This window comes from Crocodylus siamensis, chromosome 1, assembly GCF_052110815.1.
Source record: "Crocodylus siamensis isolate JL-2025a chromosome 1, ASM5211081v1, whole genome shotgun sequence".
Classification (NCBI taxonomy): Eukaryota; Metazoa; Chordata; order Crocodylia; family Crocodylidae; genus Crocodylus; species Crocodylus siamensis.
Genome location: NC_143395.1, coordinates 80,714,921 through 80,734,756, shown reverse-complemented (window position 1 = coordinate 80,734,756; position 19,836 = coordinate 80,714,921). Strand labels below are relative to the sequence as shown.

Sequence of the window (19,836 nt, the reverse complement as noted above, 5' to 3'; positions counted from 1 at the left end):
CTTTCTGTTAATAAAAATCTCAAGTAATTTTACTACTGGAACTGCACAGATGGTTTAACTTTCTCTAAGTAAAACTAATAGTCAGTACTTTTGATGTATTCTTTTATATTGTTTGGCTGGTGTATAAAATATTGATTCTGGTTGCTATGAGGAGTTTCACAACAACCCAGATTCATGAAATGGAAATGGAAAGTTTTGTCTTTGGGAAAAATTAGGCTTTTGCATTAAAATGAAAAGTTACTGGGCATTTTTATGGGGAGTGAGAGGATTTGAGCATTCCAAATTCCTCTAAAAATATCAGTGTGTGGTATATTGATATTCAGTTATGGAGAAATTTTATATACCTTTTGGGCTGTGTTCTGTTGCGTGCGGGCTTTGTATATACTACACTTCACCACACTTCAATATTATTCCCAAATGTTTCAGTCCCTCTTGCTCTTGTTAGATAGTCTCCTCCTTTAGTAAGCTGTCTCCAGTAGCTGATTTCCTTGCTCTCAAGGAACAAACAGTAAGCAGAAAGGCAAATCCTTCTGATTTGCCACTTCAAAACTTGGCCACACCCTGGAGTCTTTCCTCATGGTATTTTGAAACACCTGAGTGTCCAGGATCTTTCTTTACCTACTGTGATAGGGAGAAAGGAAGATTTGAAGGTGTCTGATAAAACAGGCAGGTAAGGGAGACATAGGGAAGGCATTGTGGTCATGAACAACGACAATGAAAAGGATTTTGAACAAAATTCAGTTTTGTCTTTCAGATATTGGTATCATTTCAATCTCTTCTAGAACTGCTTTTGAGTGGCAGAATGGAGCTACAATACTGAACATGAGTTTCATTTGCAAAGTTACAAATAAACTATTTTCCTATTTAAATATATTGCATTAAAACATGGATGTTGATGAGCTAGGTTTTACATATCTTAAAGGATGGAATCGGGTGGGTTTTAAATGGGAGGAATGGGATTTAGATTTTCATGAGGTCTGCCCTGTCAGCTGTGAGAGTGCCTTTCATTTTGTATTGCAGTATTCTGGATTTCATACAGAAAGATCTGAATCTGACCATGAAAGCCAGTGGGGTGGAAGCCCACTCACTGATACTGCTTCTCCACAATTATTGGAACCTGCTGAGAGACCAAGTTCACAACACCACGATGTCTCCTGTGCCTATAGACAGTACTCGGACCGCAGCGCTCTCTGCTATGGCTTTGCACTTGACCATTCTAGGTTGACTGATGACAGACATTTCCATACTCAGGCCTGTGAAGGTGGCAGATGTGAAGCTGGTAGATATTTCCTGGGCACACCGCAGCCTGGAAGAGAGACTTGGTGGGGTTCTCGTTCAGCACTGCCCCTGACCAAATCATCCCCTGAAAGCAGAGAAGCCTATGAGAATAGCATGCCCCACATAACTTCAGTTCACAGGATTCATGGTAAGAAATAACAAGAAATTCTTGGGCACCGTAGCAAATCTAAAGCAATAGTTTCAAAGTCATGAAGCCATGTGGCCAGTTTGTGTGTAAGAGGTCTCCTGATCTGTGTGCTTGTGTCTGGGTCTGGGTGTACAAATTGTGCAATAGTACAGATCTGGGTTTGATAATCAGATCTATATAGTAAAAAATGCCATTTGCTTCTAACTTTTTAGTTCTAAAATGAAGTTGGGAGCATATTGTATTATTACTCGCATACCACATGCATCCTCTTCTCAAAAAATTGCCATCCCAAATCAGTGAAGTATCTTACGGGAGGAGGCTGATTTTCATACTTTAACAAAGGCATGGGCATGTAGGAACAGCTACTGAGGACTGTGTGTGGCTTCCAGCCACATGGATCAGAGACAGACCCACTCATCAGTGGTGTTCACCCTCCCCCTGCAGCTCCACAGCTAGAAGTTTAACCTTCTCGCAGCCTCTGTGAAATTAGCAGTAGCTTTTGGCTGAGCAGCAAGGCGAGAGAGAAGTGACACTGATGAGTGGACTCTGCTCCATATGGCCAGTATTTAGGCATGATGAAACTGTGCTGTGGCAGGTAAGTCTGGAAAAATCTTGCTCAATGTATGCAAATAAATATGGTAGGTTAAATCTCAGCAAACGTGTAAGAGGTGTACCTAATGTAAATAGTCTATTTCTGTGAGTGCACCAGTTTGCATAAGAACTAACCCCAATTTACACCTGGAACCAAACCTAGAATGAATAATGTTTGAAGTCTGGAAAAGTATTGGACAACTTTTTCTGCCCCACTCTGCAGTTAATGTCTTGGACTAGAAGCAACTATGCCGAGGAGAAAAAAACCTCAGCAAGAATGACTGTTCTCCAATAAATTCCAGCCAGATCAAGGGCAAAAAGTATTGTAAAATTAAAAAGAGCCCTGACTTTGTTTTCTGCAGATTTAATTGGGTTGGATAAAATTCACAAAGTATGAATGAACAGCAAATAGACTGAATATAAAGTTGTTCTTCCAAACATTTTGAGGCTTGTCCAGTACAGCTTTCATATGAGGACTGGCTAACATGATGTTGCAAGATGCATGTAAGTGTATACTGATTGGAATAGCCTGTTGTAGCAGTGATTGCGTTTTTTGAGGAAAGAATTGGTCTGCAGTGCTAAGTATTACCTAAAGAATTTATGACATTTGAGGGCCCCAGTCTTAAGCAAGGTATAAGTTTGCCTACCTGCAGTAGTGTAACTGGTATGGAGGGGAAAGGGATGAAGAGGTGAGTAGGATACCAGCTACAGGTGCTGGCTATAAGGGGGCATTGGAATCACCCCCTACCCCGCTCCCCACTCGAGAAGTCCTTGCCACACCAGGGGCAGCCCTGTGTTGCCTGGCCATAGAAACCAGGCAGGCTTAGTCCTGCCCCCAGTGGTGTATCTGTGGGGTGGGAGGCAAGTAGAATGGATGGAATGGTGCTTCCTCCCAGGGAGCCTTTGCCAAGGTAGGCATAGCCCTGAACCCACGGCCATAGCAAGGGGTGGGGGTAAGTGGGGTGACTGCACTGGGCGCTGAAGTGAAGGGGTGCCAATAGGTGCTGCCCAGCTGGGGTGGGGTGCAGGACAGAGCCATGAGCAGCTCATTTAGGGGAGGGTGGTGTATGTGCAGGGATGGAGGAAGGGCAGCTCCTGCTGCTGCATGCACTCCTGGGCATGCATGGGGGGCATGTGACTCCTGGATCTGTGTGTGAGGTGAGGGTGGGCTGCTGCTGCGGGGTTTGCCCTGGGCACCAAACTTCATTGCTACAGCACTGCTTGAACACACTGGTATATCTGAAGCAAATGGGGTCCTGAGGGCACCTCCCAGACAGCTTACACCATACAGCTGCTGCTACCTAAGCTGATGCTGCTGTAGTGGCAGCAGTAGTAGTAGCTAGGGGGAAGATTTCCCTTCAGCTCAACCTCTAATCCCTCCCCACTCCAAGACCACCTTCCCCAGTTACAGTGATGGGCATACCTTCCCCTGCCTACCCTGGATGCTGCAGGAGCTCCCTACACCTCTGCCTACTGCATTTGTTAATTGAATTGGCTATCTAAATTTAGAAGAAATTGGCATATTTCACTTGAATTAGAATAAAATTATTCCAAAATAGAGAGAAAAAAATGAAATATCAAGTTCAAAGAAACGTGGTCTAGAAGATAGTGATGGAAGAAAGGAGGCCTTTAATTTAATTTGGTTAGTACTAATCTGCCACTGTCTTTTTACCACAGTGTATTGCACTTTCCATTATTCTGTTCCTTTACTCCATCATATGCAAGTGCCTGCAATTTTTTCTTCTGTAAAACAGAATTGAGTAGAATATATTGACTTTTTGGTAATTCAAATATACTTTGTTTTTTGATATATAATATAATATAATATAATATAATATAATATAATATGTATGTGTACAAAGTATATCTGAATTACTAAAAAGTCAATATATTCTATTCAACTCTGTTTTACAGAAGAAAAATATATAACATGCTATAAGATGTGTGTGTGTGTGTGTGTGTATATACACACACACACATATATAACCTGTTATATAATATATAATTTTATTCATATATAGGTATACACCAGGTTACTGTAATTATAATCATATGATAATTGTTGGTGATCATACTAACTCTTTTGTAGAAATATTTATGTATACACTATTGTTCTTGATGTGGGGATAAAATGTGGATTTTATGTGGATTTTATCAAAGACAACCAATGAAAACAAATAATAGAGTTTGATTTTGGTTTCTTTGCTAGTTCAACTTTTATTACAGTTGCTGTCATTAAATTCTTCATTGTGTGGAGCTCCACAGGTGTATTACAGTGGATCTTCTGCTTGTATGTAGTTCTGGGGGTAGAATCAGACTTGTCAGTCACTCTGAAAATCTTCCAGGCCTTTCTGCTTCTATAGTTGGAGCTCAATAGATCTAAGCTACACTGGTGCAGACCGTTGTTTGTTCTCAAAACAATCTCTGTTTGCTTGATTAGACCTGAATGTAGCTTCCAGAGCTACTACTTCATGTAGGAAATGCCCACTATTCCTTCTTTCCCGGCACATCTACATGAGATACTGACTGTGCAGTAGCCAAAAAATACCACACAGTGGCATGTCACAACATGGACTGTGCTAATACAATACTGCACAGTATGATTAGGCAACTGCGCAGTAGTGTCACCTAAAAGATATTCACCGGCACTACTATGCAGTAACTCCAGTTACTGCACATTTATTTAGTACTTGTTAATGCACGTGCTAAAGTGCTAATACAAATACTTAGTAATACAAGTACTAATGCGCAGTAGCGTCTTGTGTAGATGTGCTGTTTGAAATGTAACTGAGTGGCTACATCTTCTTGTCACCCATGTGCAAAGAAATAACAGGAGACAAAACTAGGAGGAGGGAAAGGCAAAATTAGTATGCTCCCTACTCCTCACTGAACTTTTCAGTTGGAACCTTCCTGGCTCCTCAACATGAAAGCCTTCATTAGGGTCCTTGTGCTACAGACATTTCACTTATCAGGCACGTAAGTGGACTCTAGGTGTGTAAGGAGTATGGACAACATGCACATGGTGTGGCTTCAAAAGGAAAGGAGAGCTGCTGCTTGGGAACACACAGCAACTGTTAGGTATTCATAGTGACACAACTGAACTAAATCATGCCAGCATGATCCCGGATGAACAAGGTTAAAACTGGAGCAGCTTTGCTCCATTTGTATTGCAAGTTTCATGCACAAGTAACAGTTAAAGCCATGCAACTGCCACGATCCTGCGCAGTGGTTCCCTGTCCCCTTTTGAACTGCTCTAAGCTTGTGTTTGGCCTTGCCATAGGTGTGATTCATTCTATTCCATTCTATTCTATTCTGATAAAGTCACTAAAAATAGTTAAAAAGCGGATACTTCTTCCTTCAACTCCTCACTGCTTTTTTTGTGATTCAGTCTTAAGGATAAGATGATAGCATGTTACAAAAGTAGATGCATTCATGGATTTTCAGGGGCTTGAACAGGGTAGAACAGAATCACATGTAGGTGCCTAAGTCCACTTAGACATCTAATAGATGGAATGGAATCTAGCCCACAGCAAGTGGTGACTCCTCAAGATTCCCCTTGCAGACAAGGATTAGAAGAACACAGTATTAAGGGATTCAGAGAGAGGTTCCCCTGAACCACCTGAGTCTGTATTAACAAGTACCACTGTTGACTGCTGAGCATTTGTTTCACTTTTTTCATCACCTCAGAAAAGAGCACAAAATATTTTCCAGAAGGATCTAAACTGGAATCATATATCTGTCTCCATTAAGCCCTGCAGGATGTCAAATAAGAAGAATGAGTCTCAAAGCCAAGAAAGATTAAACAAATAGCACCAAAGGTCTAAATCAAAATGGTTGTTTCCTCACAAAGTGGCCTCATTTTTTTATTTTCAAGGACACAGTGGAACATGGATTCCAGTGCTTCCTTTTGGATATTATGCACAGTACTACAAAAAGAATGGTTCTAGTGGTGGCCCTGAGACAAGAAGGAACAATGTCTATCTTCCTCAGAGTCTAATATAGATGCAGCATGAGATTGGATACCTCTAGTACATTTCAGATTTTAGAAAAGGATAAGTCTGTGATGCGAGTCAGTGCATCAGAATGTCCCATTATGCATCTGGGAGTGTAGCTGGGGTGATATTCCTGTAGTAGCAGGGCAAAGCACAAACGGGCATACAGGAAGTCAGCAGTTCTATAGAGTCTATAGAATAGTCATTCATGTTTCTCAGAGATGCACTGCGGTGGACCTTGGTGCCTACATGAAGCTCCTCTAGAATTTTCTTCAGTTTCTACCACCTTATTATCCCACTGTCAGTGAAAATAATTTCCTAGTTCATGAATCTGACAGAAAAGCCATCTTGGATATATGGGGTGTTTCTTTGGGATCCCAAAGAAATCAGGAAGTTGATTCTGGGAGAAGATGCAGAGCTTAGACCATTTTTTTTAATGTACTTTGATCACTTTTTCCCTTCACAAACATTGACTTTTATTGACCATGAAAGGCAATACATTCATCAAGATCTTTCTGAACCAGCAAGTAGGAATCAGGGAGAAGCAAAGCTGCGTTTGTCAAGGGCAGACTCTTTGTGTGATTGAGCACCCTCTTGTGCAACCCTCTTGAAGATTAACAGTTACACAAATAATCATTTTCCAGATTCTCATGCCCTTTATCATTTTGAATTGGTCTTGTTTCTATGAATGTCCTTCTGGAGTAAACTGGACTCTTTGTGAAGTAACAAGCTATTCGGTGTGAGCAAAACTAATCTGGTTTACAGTCTCTTTTTATCTCAGATCCTTATCTGCAAAATGCTAAAATCTTTGAGAAAGGACTACCTTATATTTCATATTTGTACAGTGGCCAACACAATGGAGGGCTAATCATGATTGGGGACCATAGGAGCTACTGCATAAATAAATAACTTTGTGTCTCTGAAATGTATGCTAAAAATAAATATATATTTGTGTGGTGCTCAGATACTATGCAATTGCTATAGAGTTTCTGATGTTGTCATCAGCAGAAAGTACTCCACAGTAGAGCACGTCAGATATACACAGAAATCCAGAGCCCAGATGTATTATAGCATGTATATAGAATTTACCTATAGTCATTAATTTTATCACCTGTTCTGGAAACACTCTGGTGATAGTATCATAGGGTACATCTACATGTGCATTTAATGTGATGGAATATACTCCAGCTCAATTTGAGCCAGAGTAAACTAATTTTGATGTCACTGTCTACATGTATGTTTAAGAGCAATAATTTACCGCACTGCTGGGTACCACTTGTGTCTTACAGGACTATCTGGCAGCATAGTAAATGAGTCTACTGCATCCTAGTTGCCATGTACATGTAGATGGTGACTCTTTACTGAACAGCAAATTAGTCGGCTGTGCTGTAAGGTATCTTGTGTAGACATGTCCATACTGTTACAAGTATGTGGACCTTAATGCAGTGAAGAATACAAAAATGTACATGTTTACCACATTTTCTTTCTTCATGTAACGATATCTGCCAAACCTCCCCTTCCTACCAGACAATATCTTTTGTGTGGGCTGTGGCAAAATGGCATTCACTAACTTGTAGAAAGCTGTCTCATATTTTTGTCATAGGCATGAATATTAGCAAGATTTTATGAAGTTCATAACTGCATTGTCTCCTTATAGTTGAAATATTTTTCAAATGTTAGGCTCTTCAAAAATAGGGTTACTCTCCTTTTACAAGCGACTCATGGGTCTGGTTCTGCCTCAGCTGCATGTGAGCTGAACACCTCCTCTTACAGATCCGTGGGCCTTATTACCAAATGACAGGTAATTTCAGGTTAGCATGGTTGAATTTTTCTATTTTAGAGATTTTGGACAGCAGATATTTATGCACATACAAAACTCATTTCCCTATAGTTGCCAGTCAGTGAACATGAAGGCATATTTTGTTCCATTTCTTATTGACAGAAAACATGGATATGTGATGACAAGGCTACAAAATCTAGTCTCTTGATTTATGTTACACTTGTCTTATTAACCTCTTCTGACCTTTAAGATATAAGGAATTATCTAATAACCTATACTTCTGACCCTTTATGGGCCTGATGTTCAGCTAATCCCCATTTGACTCTGTTTTTATGGGCACAAAAAGTACCTAGCTATCTAAGTGCTTCCAACCATGCTTATAATTTGTTTTAGGTGCAAACTCACATGCCCAAATTATTGATTTGGGCCAATTACTGACCATCACTGGTTATCTGTGGCTCTGACATAATCTTTTGTGATCTTGGGCACTTATGCCTAAATCCTATTTCACCATTATATGCCTAAGTGGCATTTACATAGCCATGTAATTGCAATTTTTGGCTCTTACACAGTTTAGATTCTATTTCCATCTGTGGCAGAATAGGATCTCTCTACATGCATACCATGTGGGAGCAAAATAGAGGAGGAGGGCAGCTTTTCCATTTTTGTGACTAGACACTAACCCAGGGAGTGAGAAATCAGAAGCTGATTGATGCCAGAGGAAGAAGAGGGTACCAGTGGCTTAACTAAAATGGGGTGACTGAAGCAGGAGACCTGGTCACCAAATTGGCAGGGGGTTGAAAAAATAAGAGCCACCCCTACAACTACATTAGCAACTGGAAGATGCCATTGCTCCTGTGAATTTCTGCTTTTCCAAACATTCAGCTGCACTATAATGCTTCTGAGGATAGCCCCATCTTCTAACTCCCCTCATCCAAAGAAGGGTGGAACCTGCATGTACTACTTCCCACTTAAAGAAGTACTGTAACCACCAGGCCTTAACTCTAGACACTGCCCAGAGCATTGTTCTCTTGAAGCTGACCCATGGCACCTTGGATTTAGGAAAATGAATAAGCAAGCGGGAATAATTTCTGCCTCAGCCCTGGGCTCTCTTTTTCCCCAGGGCAGCATCCATCTCACTGAGTTATCCTTCTTCTACTTTGCTTTCCAGCTCCTTGCCCAACATATCTTCCTCTATTGACTGACTATTGGGCCAGTTTCAAAAGGAAACCATATCCTGACGGTTTCAGTACTTTTTCATGGTGAGGGAGCCCTAGAACCCAGGCCTCATGCTTCCTGGATAAGTATGTCTAAGCTATTGAATTTGGAGGTGGATCCAAAAGGGATTTGGAGGTGAAAGGGTGAAAAGGGCTCCTATTCCTTCAGTGTCAAATATCTATTAGTATTGTCCCTCCAACTAAAATTTTAAGATTACCTGGTATTGTGAATGTGCCTGGGTGATTCTGGGTGCCTGGTACTTATGCAACATAATTCAGTCTACTGAGATGCATGGTCAGAAGGGAAATGCAAGGTGAGCATAGCTATAGGGAATCTATACTGTGCACAGGGACAAAAAATGCAGTCATGTAATTACTAACTTTACATGCTACTTAGGCATGTAAAAATGAAATAAGATTTACCCCTAATCTCTGCCTCAGTTCTCCATGTGTATAATGAACATACTTCTTTTGTCTTCAGTGTTTAAGCTTTCATGGTCAGAGACTGACTTTAGTTTGGCTTCCAGTTGCTCTTGTATACAAACATTAACTCAACCTAATACCAGTACAGTCAGTTGTTACATGCTATCATGGTTGTTTACTTTCCTTTGAGACAAACTGTGTACAAACCAAACTTGACTCCTTGTCCCCTTTATCTGTTTTCTAGGGAGAGGACACTGGGATGAGGATAGTGTTGTTAGTTCACCCGATCCAGGCTCTGCTAGTGAATCAGGAGACCGATATCGTCCTGAACAGTATCAGAATAGTCCACATGAGCCCAGCAAAATTGAAACTCTAATAAGAGCTACTCAACAAATGATTAAAGAGGAAGAAAACAGGCTACAGCTACGGAAAACAACTCCTGATCCATTGGTCTCTCTTAACGGAGCAGGGAAAAAGCACTCCCTTTGCTTTGCTAACTACCAGCAGCAGCAGTTGACAGGGGATGTCTGTCATGTTCCTACAGTTGCCAACACCTCTCCATGTGAACACATTCAGCAACGAGATGGGAAGATTATGAGCCCACATGAAAATGACTATGACAACAGTCCCACGACACTGTCTAGAATAAGCAGCCCAAATTCTGACCGAATTTCAAAGTCCAGTTTGATACTAGCTAAAGACTATCTGCATTCAGACATGTCCCCACATCAAACCACAGGAGACCATCCAGCAGCTTCTCCAACCTGTTACAGCTCACACAGGCAGTACTTTGATAAGCATGCTTATACATTAACTGGATACGCTCTTGAACATCTATATGACAGCGAAACTATTAGAAACTATTCCTTGGGCTGTAATGGATCACACTTTGATGTGACTTCTCATTTAAGGATGCAGCAAGATCCAGCCCAGGGACACAAGGGGACCTCTGTTATAATAACCAATGGAAGCTGACATTTTTTTCTAATATATTTTGTTCTTTAAAAAACAAAACAAAACAAACCCTTTGAAATGTAATTGGAAGATATATATGTTTTAAGGCCCTTGTTACCAGCATTTGATATACCACAATGCACTAGAGAAAATACCTGAAGTACTGGGGAAAAGTTAGTAGATGTGTTCATTTAAAAATAATGCACTGGCATTAGGGTTATAGTGAATACAACTAAATACAATGTGGCTGTCATATTATATAGAAAAGCTGGGAAAGGCTTGGGCTGGGCTGGCTAAGCAGACTTTTGGAAGACTAGTTGAGCAGTTTATGCACACTGGGTACATCTGGACGAGATGCTTTACTGTACAGCAGATTAATTTGCTACACAGTAAAACATCACTATCTACATGTACATGTGAGTGGCAGTTAGGGTGCAGTAGAAAAACTTATTGTGCTGCTGGATTGTCCCATCAGATACAAGTGGTATCTGGCAGCACAGTATTTTACTGAGCTTAAATGCACGTGTAGACAATGACATCGGAATTAGTTTACTCTGGCTCAGTTTGAGATGGATTATATTTCAGTTGTATTAATTGCACATGTAGATGTGCCCACTGACTATTTTAATACATACTAAAGCAACAGCGTCTACATGTGCACAGCACTTACCATGTGGTATTTTTGTCTAATGTGCTGTTTTCTAGTATCTGTACATACAGGCACTAGAAATTAGTGCATTAAACTAATGCACCAAAGCACATGTAGATGTTGACTGGAAGCAAATTGTTTTCAGTCAGCCTAGGTAGCAGGGGGCCAAAGGGGATGGAGAGAGCTGTCCTGGCTCAGTGGGATGCTGCCTCTCAGTTGCATGGAGTTTGGGACCTGTCTTCTTCTCAGTGTGGCTGGGAGAGCTGTCCCAGCTGCTGGGCAGCTGCCTCCAGGCCACATGGAGATTGGGACAGGATGGGTACTGGGGGTAAGTTAGTAGACACATCTCAATCCCATCAGATGGGATGGATACTGATCACCAGGGATCCTGGTTTTCTCCAATTAAAAAAAATCCCTAATTTTTGGTTTAAGAAAGTAACCCAAAATACACATTTTTCCATGCTTAAAATGAAACACCACTAATATATATATGTGAAAATTGGGGATTTTTTTATTAGAGAAAACTAGGATCCCTGCTGACCACCACATGGCTGGGAAGCAGTTGGCCGGCAACGGGTATGGTTCTCCCCTGCCCTGCAGAATCAGGATCAGCCCCTTTGCCCTCTGACAGCATGGGATTGATGCCTGGGGAAGCCAGGCAGTTTAGGGCTGCTCCTGCCCTGCTCTGCCCACCTGCAGCAGCAGCAGGTGGGAAGTGCAGGCCAGGATAAGCCCTAAACTGAACTGCTCTGGCTGAGAGGCAGCCCTGAACTGAACTGAAACCCTGCCCTAAACCCTAGACTGCTGCCCTACACTGTACTGCTCCAGTTGAGAGGCAATTTGTTCCCAACAGGCACATGTTCAGATGCATATGGAAGCCCAGTATAATATGCCTGAATTTTCTGTGCAGAAAATTTAGGTGCATTAATTGCACACGTAGACACACACACTGTGTAGGACTTGGCTGATGAAAAATGCTCCCAAAGGATCCCTCTGAATTGCACATACCCCATAGATCTTGGTCAACTTTAACTGCTATGCACTCCCTACATATAAAAACATGAAATATATACATTTAAAATGTGCATCAAAATTTGTATCTTTGGTGATTTGTTTATTCCAGTAAACTCTAGCTATTTAATGCTGCTCAGTGCACCCATGGGTGGCCAAAAAGAAGAAAAGAGAATGAGTCTCAGAATTGTTACTTCTTTGCATAGTCATATTCCTAGTTGTACACATGCTTGACTTGAAATATGTAAATTGAGCAATATACTTATGATTAAATAGATATAATATTTACTTATACAATATTTAAAGGAAGGAACCAAAAAGGGGTTATTTTTCAGTTTCTTTTGAGCAATACAGAATTGATAAAGAGGTTAAAGATTCTTTGAGTGGCTATTACACTTTGGAAGATTGCATAAAATGGCTGGTAGAGTCAAATAGGAGACAATTAGCGAAGAGGAAATGCACAAAGGGTCTGAGAGTGGCCCAAGACAAACAAATTTAATCCTATGATTATGCAAAAGTACATACACCATGAAGAGGAGACTCAGAGTGGGTCAGATATACAGGAGGAATTGCCCTAAAATTACTGCAAGGCTGGCTGTAAAATACAACTAAGTGAGTATAAAAACATGAGCTGTAAGGAAGACAAATACTGCATGGTGGTTGTGGTAAAATTTGAAAAAGCCTGTGGGTACATTAAGAAAGATTCTAGGGTAGCAATGCTTACAGACTACTGAAGTAATAGGCATGACTATGAGAAAGACAGGGTTTTTGTCTTGCTCACACAGTCAATAGAACAGAGATGTCAAATACAGTCAGATAATAATCAGGGGAAGAGAAGAAAGAAACTGAGGGAATCGGGATTCTGAGAAATTCCAGTTATTCTTTGTTAATGGGCTTGCCAAAGGATGCAGAGGAACCTATAGTAAATATATTGAAAATCTTCATTTGCAAGGAGATACTAATAAACTGCAAGACAATGTAACATCAACAACTACAACATTTATATAAGGGAGATCATTGTTACATTTATTGACCCCATTCTTACCCATAAAAAATCAGTGGGAATCTTGCAATTGATTTGAAAAGGAACTAGACTTATCGCCAGTCGCCACTCATAATAGGATGGGCATTGGGGTGATTAGATAAATGGGATGGACATTTCAGACTGACTTGGCTTATGATGTAAGGAAGCTAGACACATGGGACTTTACCAGCAATGGTCATAACATATCCATCCCAAAGTATGAGATATCTTACAAATATTAGTTTTCAAAATAGGGATAATCCATGCAGAGACGACAACAAAAAATAACAATCTAGATCACTTAAGCAGAGTTTAACCAGAAGACAAAAATATGTACATCTTTAAACCTGGAATATTGATCACTTTGAGGCAGATTGTAGTACTTGAACTGAATAATACTCTGTCCCACAAGAAATCCTTTTTGACTTGCTACTGCTTTCAGTGAATGATACTGTTGAACATGAGGAACAGTAATACAATCCAATCTTTATTATCTAAAACTCACAATAAAAAAGGTAGTGCAGATCACAAGCAGAAAGATAAAGAGACTGAAAGGTAATAAAACTTTAAATAAACTAAATCTATCATCGTTGGGGAAAAATTCAGAGGGAATGTCAGTGCTGTAAACAAATTCTGCAGAGAAAAGAGGGTAGATAATGGGATAAGAGATCCATTTAAATTAGTGGCAGGTATAAGAGACAAAGCGTTAAATGTTAGCTAAGGAATTATAAAAACAAGATGAATTTGGAGAGAATTTTGTTTAACAAAATGTAAAATGTTGAATGAACTATAAAAGTAAAAAGGGAGCACCTAGTATAAACCATATTTTTAAAAGGTCAAACCAAAACAATATCTGATGTTGGGGGAATAGTACCGGCTCAGTGGGAGGGATAAACCAAAATGGACTTCATTCAGCCCAGTAATTTTTATATATAGTCCTAAAAATTAGGAGAGGGTATTTTTGATAAATTTAGTTCTGGATGCATCTTTATTTAGTTTGCATCTATAAAATATTAATAACTTTGTAGTACAAATGATATGATTTGCCACGTGAAATAGAGTAAAAATATGTGCATTGCAAAAGTGATTATTGTCTTACAGTATGACAGGCACCTTCAGAACCACTGTACTTATAACACCAAGTCAGTACACTTATAGTCTACATTTCTTCATCTAGAAAAGAGAAAGTGTTCTATGCAATACCATTTCCTTGTTATTATTTAGTGTTATCCTAGAATTAAAGTTTCCAGTAGCTATAATTAATTAGTTTTATCTTACTTTGGTACTGGTATTTTCAGTAGTTCCACCCCAGCATAATTATAATGATAAATGTGGAGAGATGCAATGTAGTGAATATAACATCTAAAGTCTCAGCCCCCCACCTGCAAAGACTGACACTTGTTCACTCCCTACACAAGAGGGCAGCAACTGTCACTCTTGTCATTGGCTGGACACACATGCTTCTATAGGCTATGTGATTGGTCATCTTGCTTAAAAAGACCAAGTACAAGAGACAAAAATGTCATCCTTACTTCAGAGTTGGCAAGGAGTTTTAATGCAATTTTGAATTTTGTAGAAGCTTAGGAACCCACAATCTGCTACATCCTGTTTATATACTGTATGAAAACAAGCTTGCAACCTTAACTAGATGCATATAACATGTGCTTTCCAATAGGACATAAAGTTTATATTTGTCCATGACGTATTTTATACAGCTCTTCACTTAACATAAAAAAAAAATAGAGTGCTTCAATATTGTTCAAGGACCATATTCAGTTTTTTTTTTTTTTAAACAAAATTGAGTTGGGCTATTTGGGAAAGTTTGAAAAGCAAGATATTGTCTATGATATTTTAAAAATATATCCTATTAGCTTAATGCTATCATTACATAGCGAAGACATTTTAAGGTGTAGGAACTACACTGATTGCACTGTACTATGTGAGCGTTTCTACTCAAACTTTGTGTTGACAATTGTGATATCAAGTTAATATAATAATTAGAATTTTATCCAAACTAATTGAAATCAATATGACTTTTTCAGTTGACTTCAATAAGTTGTGGAACAAGCCTTCTATATTTTTTATTTGATGTTAAGAGACGAATGAAAATGTCTCTCATTCATTTATACACAGTAGTACTTGGTGCACTCTGTGAACATGCTATGGCTAGATTCACCTAAGAATTTATAACACAAAAACTCTTATTTCATATGCAGTCCCATTGATTAAACTGGGAATATCATAGAATAAAGCATGGCTCATTATGAGTAAGAGTAAGGGCATCAGAATTTGCCTCCTATTTAATTGGCACTAGGGTTTTTTGTTTCCTTTTTGTTTGTTTTTTTAAATCTGTAAGATGCAACTATGAGAGTTCTAAAAGAAAATGCCTAAAATACTGTGTATTAATAATAGAAGTGGTTTTCCCTATACGTTCTGAATAATTTTACAGAAAAGGAGTCACCTTGAATGTTGGTGGGTGCCAAACCCCAAGAATATTCTGCTAAACTTTCCCCCTCTGATTAATAGATATCTTAATATGGTATTATGATATTCCTATAAGTGCTGTTGCTTAGGATTGTACATTAAAATCCTACTTATTCAGACCCATTTAATCCATCAAGCCCTTTCATCTGAATCTCTGTTATCTCTAGGCATGGAGCACTTACTCAATGATTCTCTTCATTACCCAAACAGCCATTTTATCTGATAAGTACTGATCTCCCAAAAACTTCTTCGACAATTGGTTTTCCTTTTTGACCTGTTCAGAAAACATTACTGGAAAAGGCACAGCTCTGTTGTAGAAGTACTGCTACACCGGTACAGTACCCAAGTCCAATGAACGCACAGATATTAGAATGGTTCTTCAGGCATTCCACCTGCAAAGTTTACCTTGCCTGCAGTGGAAGTTAATGCACACAGAGTAACTGCATTATTAAGTCCAGCCATGGGTATTTTGGAGGTGGTTCTGGTTAATGCTGGAAAACAAACATACACCCCTATTAAAATGCTGGCATTTCCACAGAATTTATTTAAGTCTACTCAGAGAAGCACAAAGTATGAAGGCAATTTTTACTGATTTTAATAGAATACTTTATTTCCAGACACGCTGAGTCAAACCAAACTTACTGAAACTCGGGTGTTTAGAAAACTAATATATTCTTTTCAGTTATGAATCATTGGTAAATCATCTATCTTCAGTTTAAAAAGATGGAGTTGTGCTATCACTTTGATACAGCATGTGTCACTCAGTTTGCTGTGAATAAGGCTTATAAGAATGTGTAGCTGATGGGTTACCAAAGTATTTCTACCAGTGTATACTCTACTAGGAGTTATTGTTTTGGAGGAAGAAAATTAAATACAATTTTCTGCACAATGGTGAGTGCCAGTGCATCTCAGTTGCACAGGAAGTGAAAAATTACAATCGTGGAAAACTTCACCATGGTGTTAAATTCTTGTACACCAGGGTTCATGAACTAACTGCTCTCCAGTTAGCAAGACTTAACCCCTTTCTGAGAGAATGTTAATTTATGGTCCTGCCAAGGGGTATATGGGAGAGAAAAGATTTAATATACCACTGTTATAGCCAGAAAGAAAGATATTTTCATGGTTGTATTCACTACTGATCCTCTCTTTTTATATGGAATACAGAAGATTCCCAGTTATTCTAGGATTTAAAATACCATTTTAAACATTTTTATTTATTGCAATTTTGACTGCATGTGATTTTGCTTTTAGATACCAATGAAGTGGGAAGTTTGGAAACCCAAACTAATTTCTTTTAAAACACCATAAAACCAATGTATGTTTACATTTCTAAGGAAATAAAGTATACTGGGAAAAGTTCTCCTAACTCACTTTTTCCCCAAAAGTGAAAACACATAAAATGTATTAATCTAGGAAAAGGCACTTCAGAAACAATGAAACATTTCAAGTTTGCTTTAAACCCAATAGATTATAATTATGAAGAAAAGACACAGAATTGCCAACATCTGAAATACCATGCCTTGCAATGTATAGGTTCTAGTGACATTGTACCATAACATCTGTAATTTCAAGTTTTCCTTTGGAATGTAACGTAGGAAACACAATTTAGCTATGTCAACAATATCTTGCAAAGTGTTCCCATTTATAATTATTTATATTGTAAATAGCTTTCTGAAGTAAATTTGAAGTTAATGTGCATAAGATGTATTTATTATGTGAAGATTTTTTTTTCGTTTAAAATACAGTTACCAATATACAGATTTTTGTCTGGTTTCATGAGTTCTTAAGCTAAGGATCAGTCTTAAAAAGAAAACATTTTCATGAATGAACTTTAATCAACATGGATTCCGGTAAATTCTAATTAAGCAGCTTTCATATTTGAATAAAGTTTATTGAAATACTGTGCAGCACAGATGGCATGTTCTTACAAGTTCAGATCTGTTTATGAATTTCATGTGAAGATACTAACTACCCATATGCATTTTTATCAAGCTGACAACTCCATTTTGATTGTGCAAGCCTTAACTTCTTTGTTGTTTTTTCATTTCCATGTTGAGTGAATACCCAAAGAGTGTTACTCCAAACATAACAATTGAGGCTTGTTAAATGGAGAAGGTCCCTTATTCAGATATGAACAATAAGCTGACTCCAACCAGAAAAAAACTGAGTTGTCAGGAGAGAAGTTGATTAGGCAACCAATTCAGCCGACACCTGATAAGGAGAAAGACTGGAAGGATATAAATGGGTGAAAGCTGAGAAATTCGTTGTCTTTGGCCATTTTCAGCAGCTCGAGCTGGGGGATCCATACCAAGAGTATGATGAGGCAGGGACAAACTCTGTATTTCTATATACCTAGAGACTCCCAAGGGAAGCTAGAATATGAGACAACACATTCAGGAAGTTTGTTGTTTCCTACTATTCTGTAATATTTTAGGCTTCTTCTCTGAAGCAGTAATTCTCAGCCAGGGTGCTGTGATGCCTTGGGGTGCAATGGGATCCTTTAAGGGTGCCACAGGGTGCCACACATTATTATCACTGTTAGCTGTAGAGACACCTACACACAAGATAAACCTATAGATTTAAAATAGGAATCTGTAATGTCAAAAACATTCTGACCTGTTGTAGTTTTTCTGATTCTTTACAAAAGAATTGCCCTGTTATTTTTCTAATGAAGAGATGAACAGAAGCTAAGAGCTGGTACTTTTCTGAGAGGTACCTTGAGTCTAAAGGGGGAGTTCCTTGAGTCTAAGAAGGTTGAGAATCACCGCTCTCAAAGAAAGTAATAGTGTGTTTAGACACACTGTGCAAAGCCTGTTTGCTCACTTCTGTCATGTGTCTTTCAAAGCATTCAGGTCTAAATCAGAAAATTCATATTTTCAGTAGGATTCTGGGAAAGGGTGTATTTCTTGCCATGGTGGGAATTTCAGCAGTTGGGACTGTAGATGGATTCTTAAATTGCTCTCAAAGTAGCTAAACAGAGAATCTATACCAGGAGGGCATATCTAGATAGAAAGACAGAGAGAGTGCTTGGGATCAGTTCAGACTCCATGGTCTGGGACAGAAGTTTCATAAAACAGTTTGACCCAAATCAGTTAAGTCTGCTATTACATTCAACCAGGTTTATCTTAAACCAGTTTCTGATCACTTAAACTGGTTTATGTGTAACTTTTATACCTAGCCTATAGGCTTAAAACAACATGGCTTCAGTAGGTGGATCTTATGATTACAATCTGATAAATAGCCAAGAGAGGTGGCCAAGCTACACAGTGTCAAAGTAAGTGCCAGAAGCGGGATTAGCATGATAGTATGTGAAACATTTTAAAAGAGGTTTTAACAAGCACCTGCTTTTTTGCACTTTAATTGAAAAGCAAATCTGTTAGCATTTCACTCAACTTCACCTAACAAGCATAAGTTACAAACAATTTAAGGAAGAGCTGTTCTCATGATTCTGCTCCCCATGAAGTTTGCCTGTTGTTGAACAGGAATTTGGAAGTGGTTCCCATTCTGTGCTCCTTTGACTTGGGATGGATAAACCTTTAAATATGAGAGCAAAAGAGATGTCTTTTTCTCCAGCAGGGCATACAGGGACCATGGAGGTAGTTCTACAAGTGGTCTAGCTGCCGATGCCTTCTGCTGGTGATGACAAGAAGTTCACAGTCATGGAGTCTAGGGTTAAAGAAGCTACTTGTGAAGAAATGGTTGATAGAGCTGAATGCCAGGTGCTAGAGTTAGCAGTGGTAGGAGCTGGCTGAGCAGAACCAGTGCTACTGGCTCAAACAGGAAAAAACAGATCAAGTTATGCTACAGAAGGAGGGATTTGAGGGTGTATCTTTGTGGCTGGCAGGCAGACAGATGGGGATAAAAGTCTCTATGTGAGCTCAATTGTCCCTTCTGTAGACCTGAGTCATTACAGGCACTAGAGCTGTTTCTGGGACACTGAATAAATATTGGGTTGTACTCCTTGTGTTATCTTATTATTATGATATGATGTAACATTGCTATTTTTATGGGCCTACATGCAAAACCAGCAAGACCAGCTTGTGGCCCAGGAAATATGACTCTGGCTAAAAACCTGGTGGTGAGCAGGAAAACTGAGAAACAGTTGAAAGTTGCTATATTACAGAACTCTACTGGCAAAAAAGAAACTGGAGGTAAAAGACTAATGCAAAACTTATTAGAACTGCGAACAGGCTAAAGGGACGGGTTCCAGTTTTTTTCTTGCATGGGGATTGCCCAGTGTCAAAAAATGCCTCCACCTTGCAAATTAGCAGTGCGGGGAATTCTT

At 39.1% G+C, this 19,836-nt stretch overlaps 1 protein-coding gene across 1 annotated transcript in view; it reads left to right on the top strand.

The window, feature by feature from the left end:
• The window catches only part of SIM1 (SIM bHLH transcription factor 1), a 70,146-nt gene extending 52,835 nt beyond the window's left edge, over positions 1–17,311 (top strand). The window contains exons 11-12 of the mRNA XM_090037213.1: positions 1,021–1,426; positions 9,674–17,311. Of these exons, the coding sequence (XP_089893339.1) occupies positions 1,021–1,426; positions 9,674–10,404 (1,137 nt within the window). The 3' untranslated portion in view covers positions 10,405–17,311. The remainder of the gene's footprint in view (positions 1–1,020; positions 1,427–9,673) is intronic.
• The last annotated feature ends 2,525 nt before the right edge of the window (positions 17,312–19,836 follow it).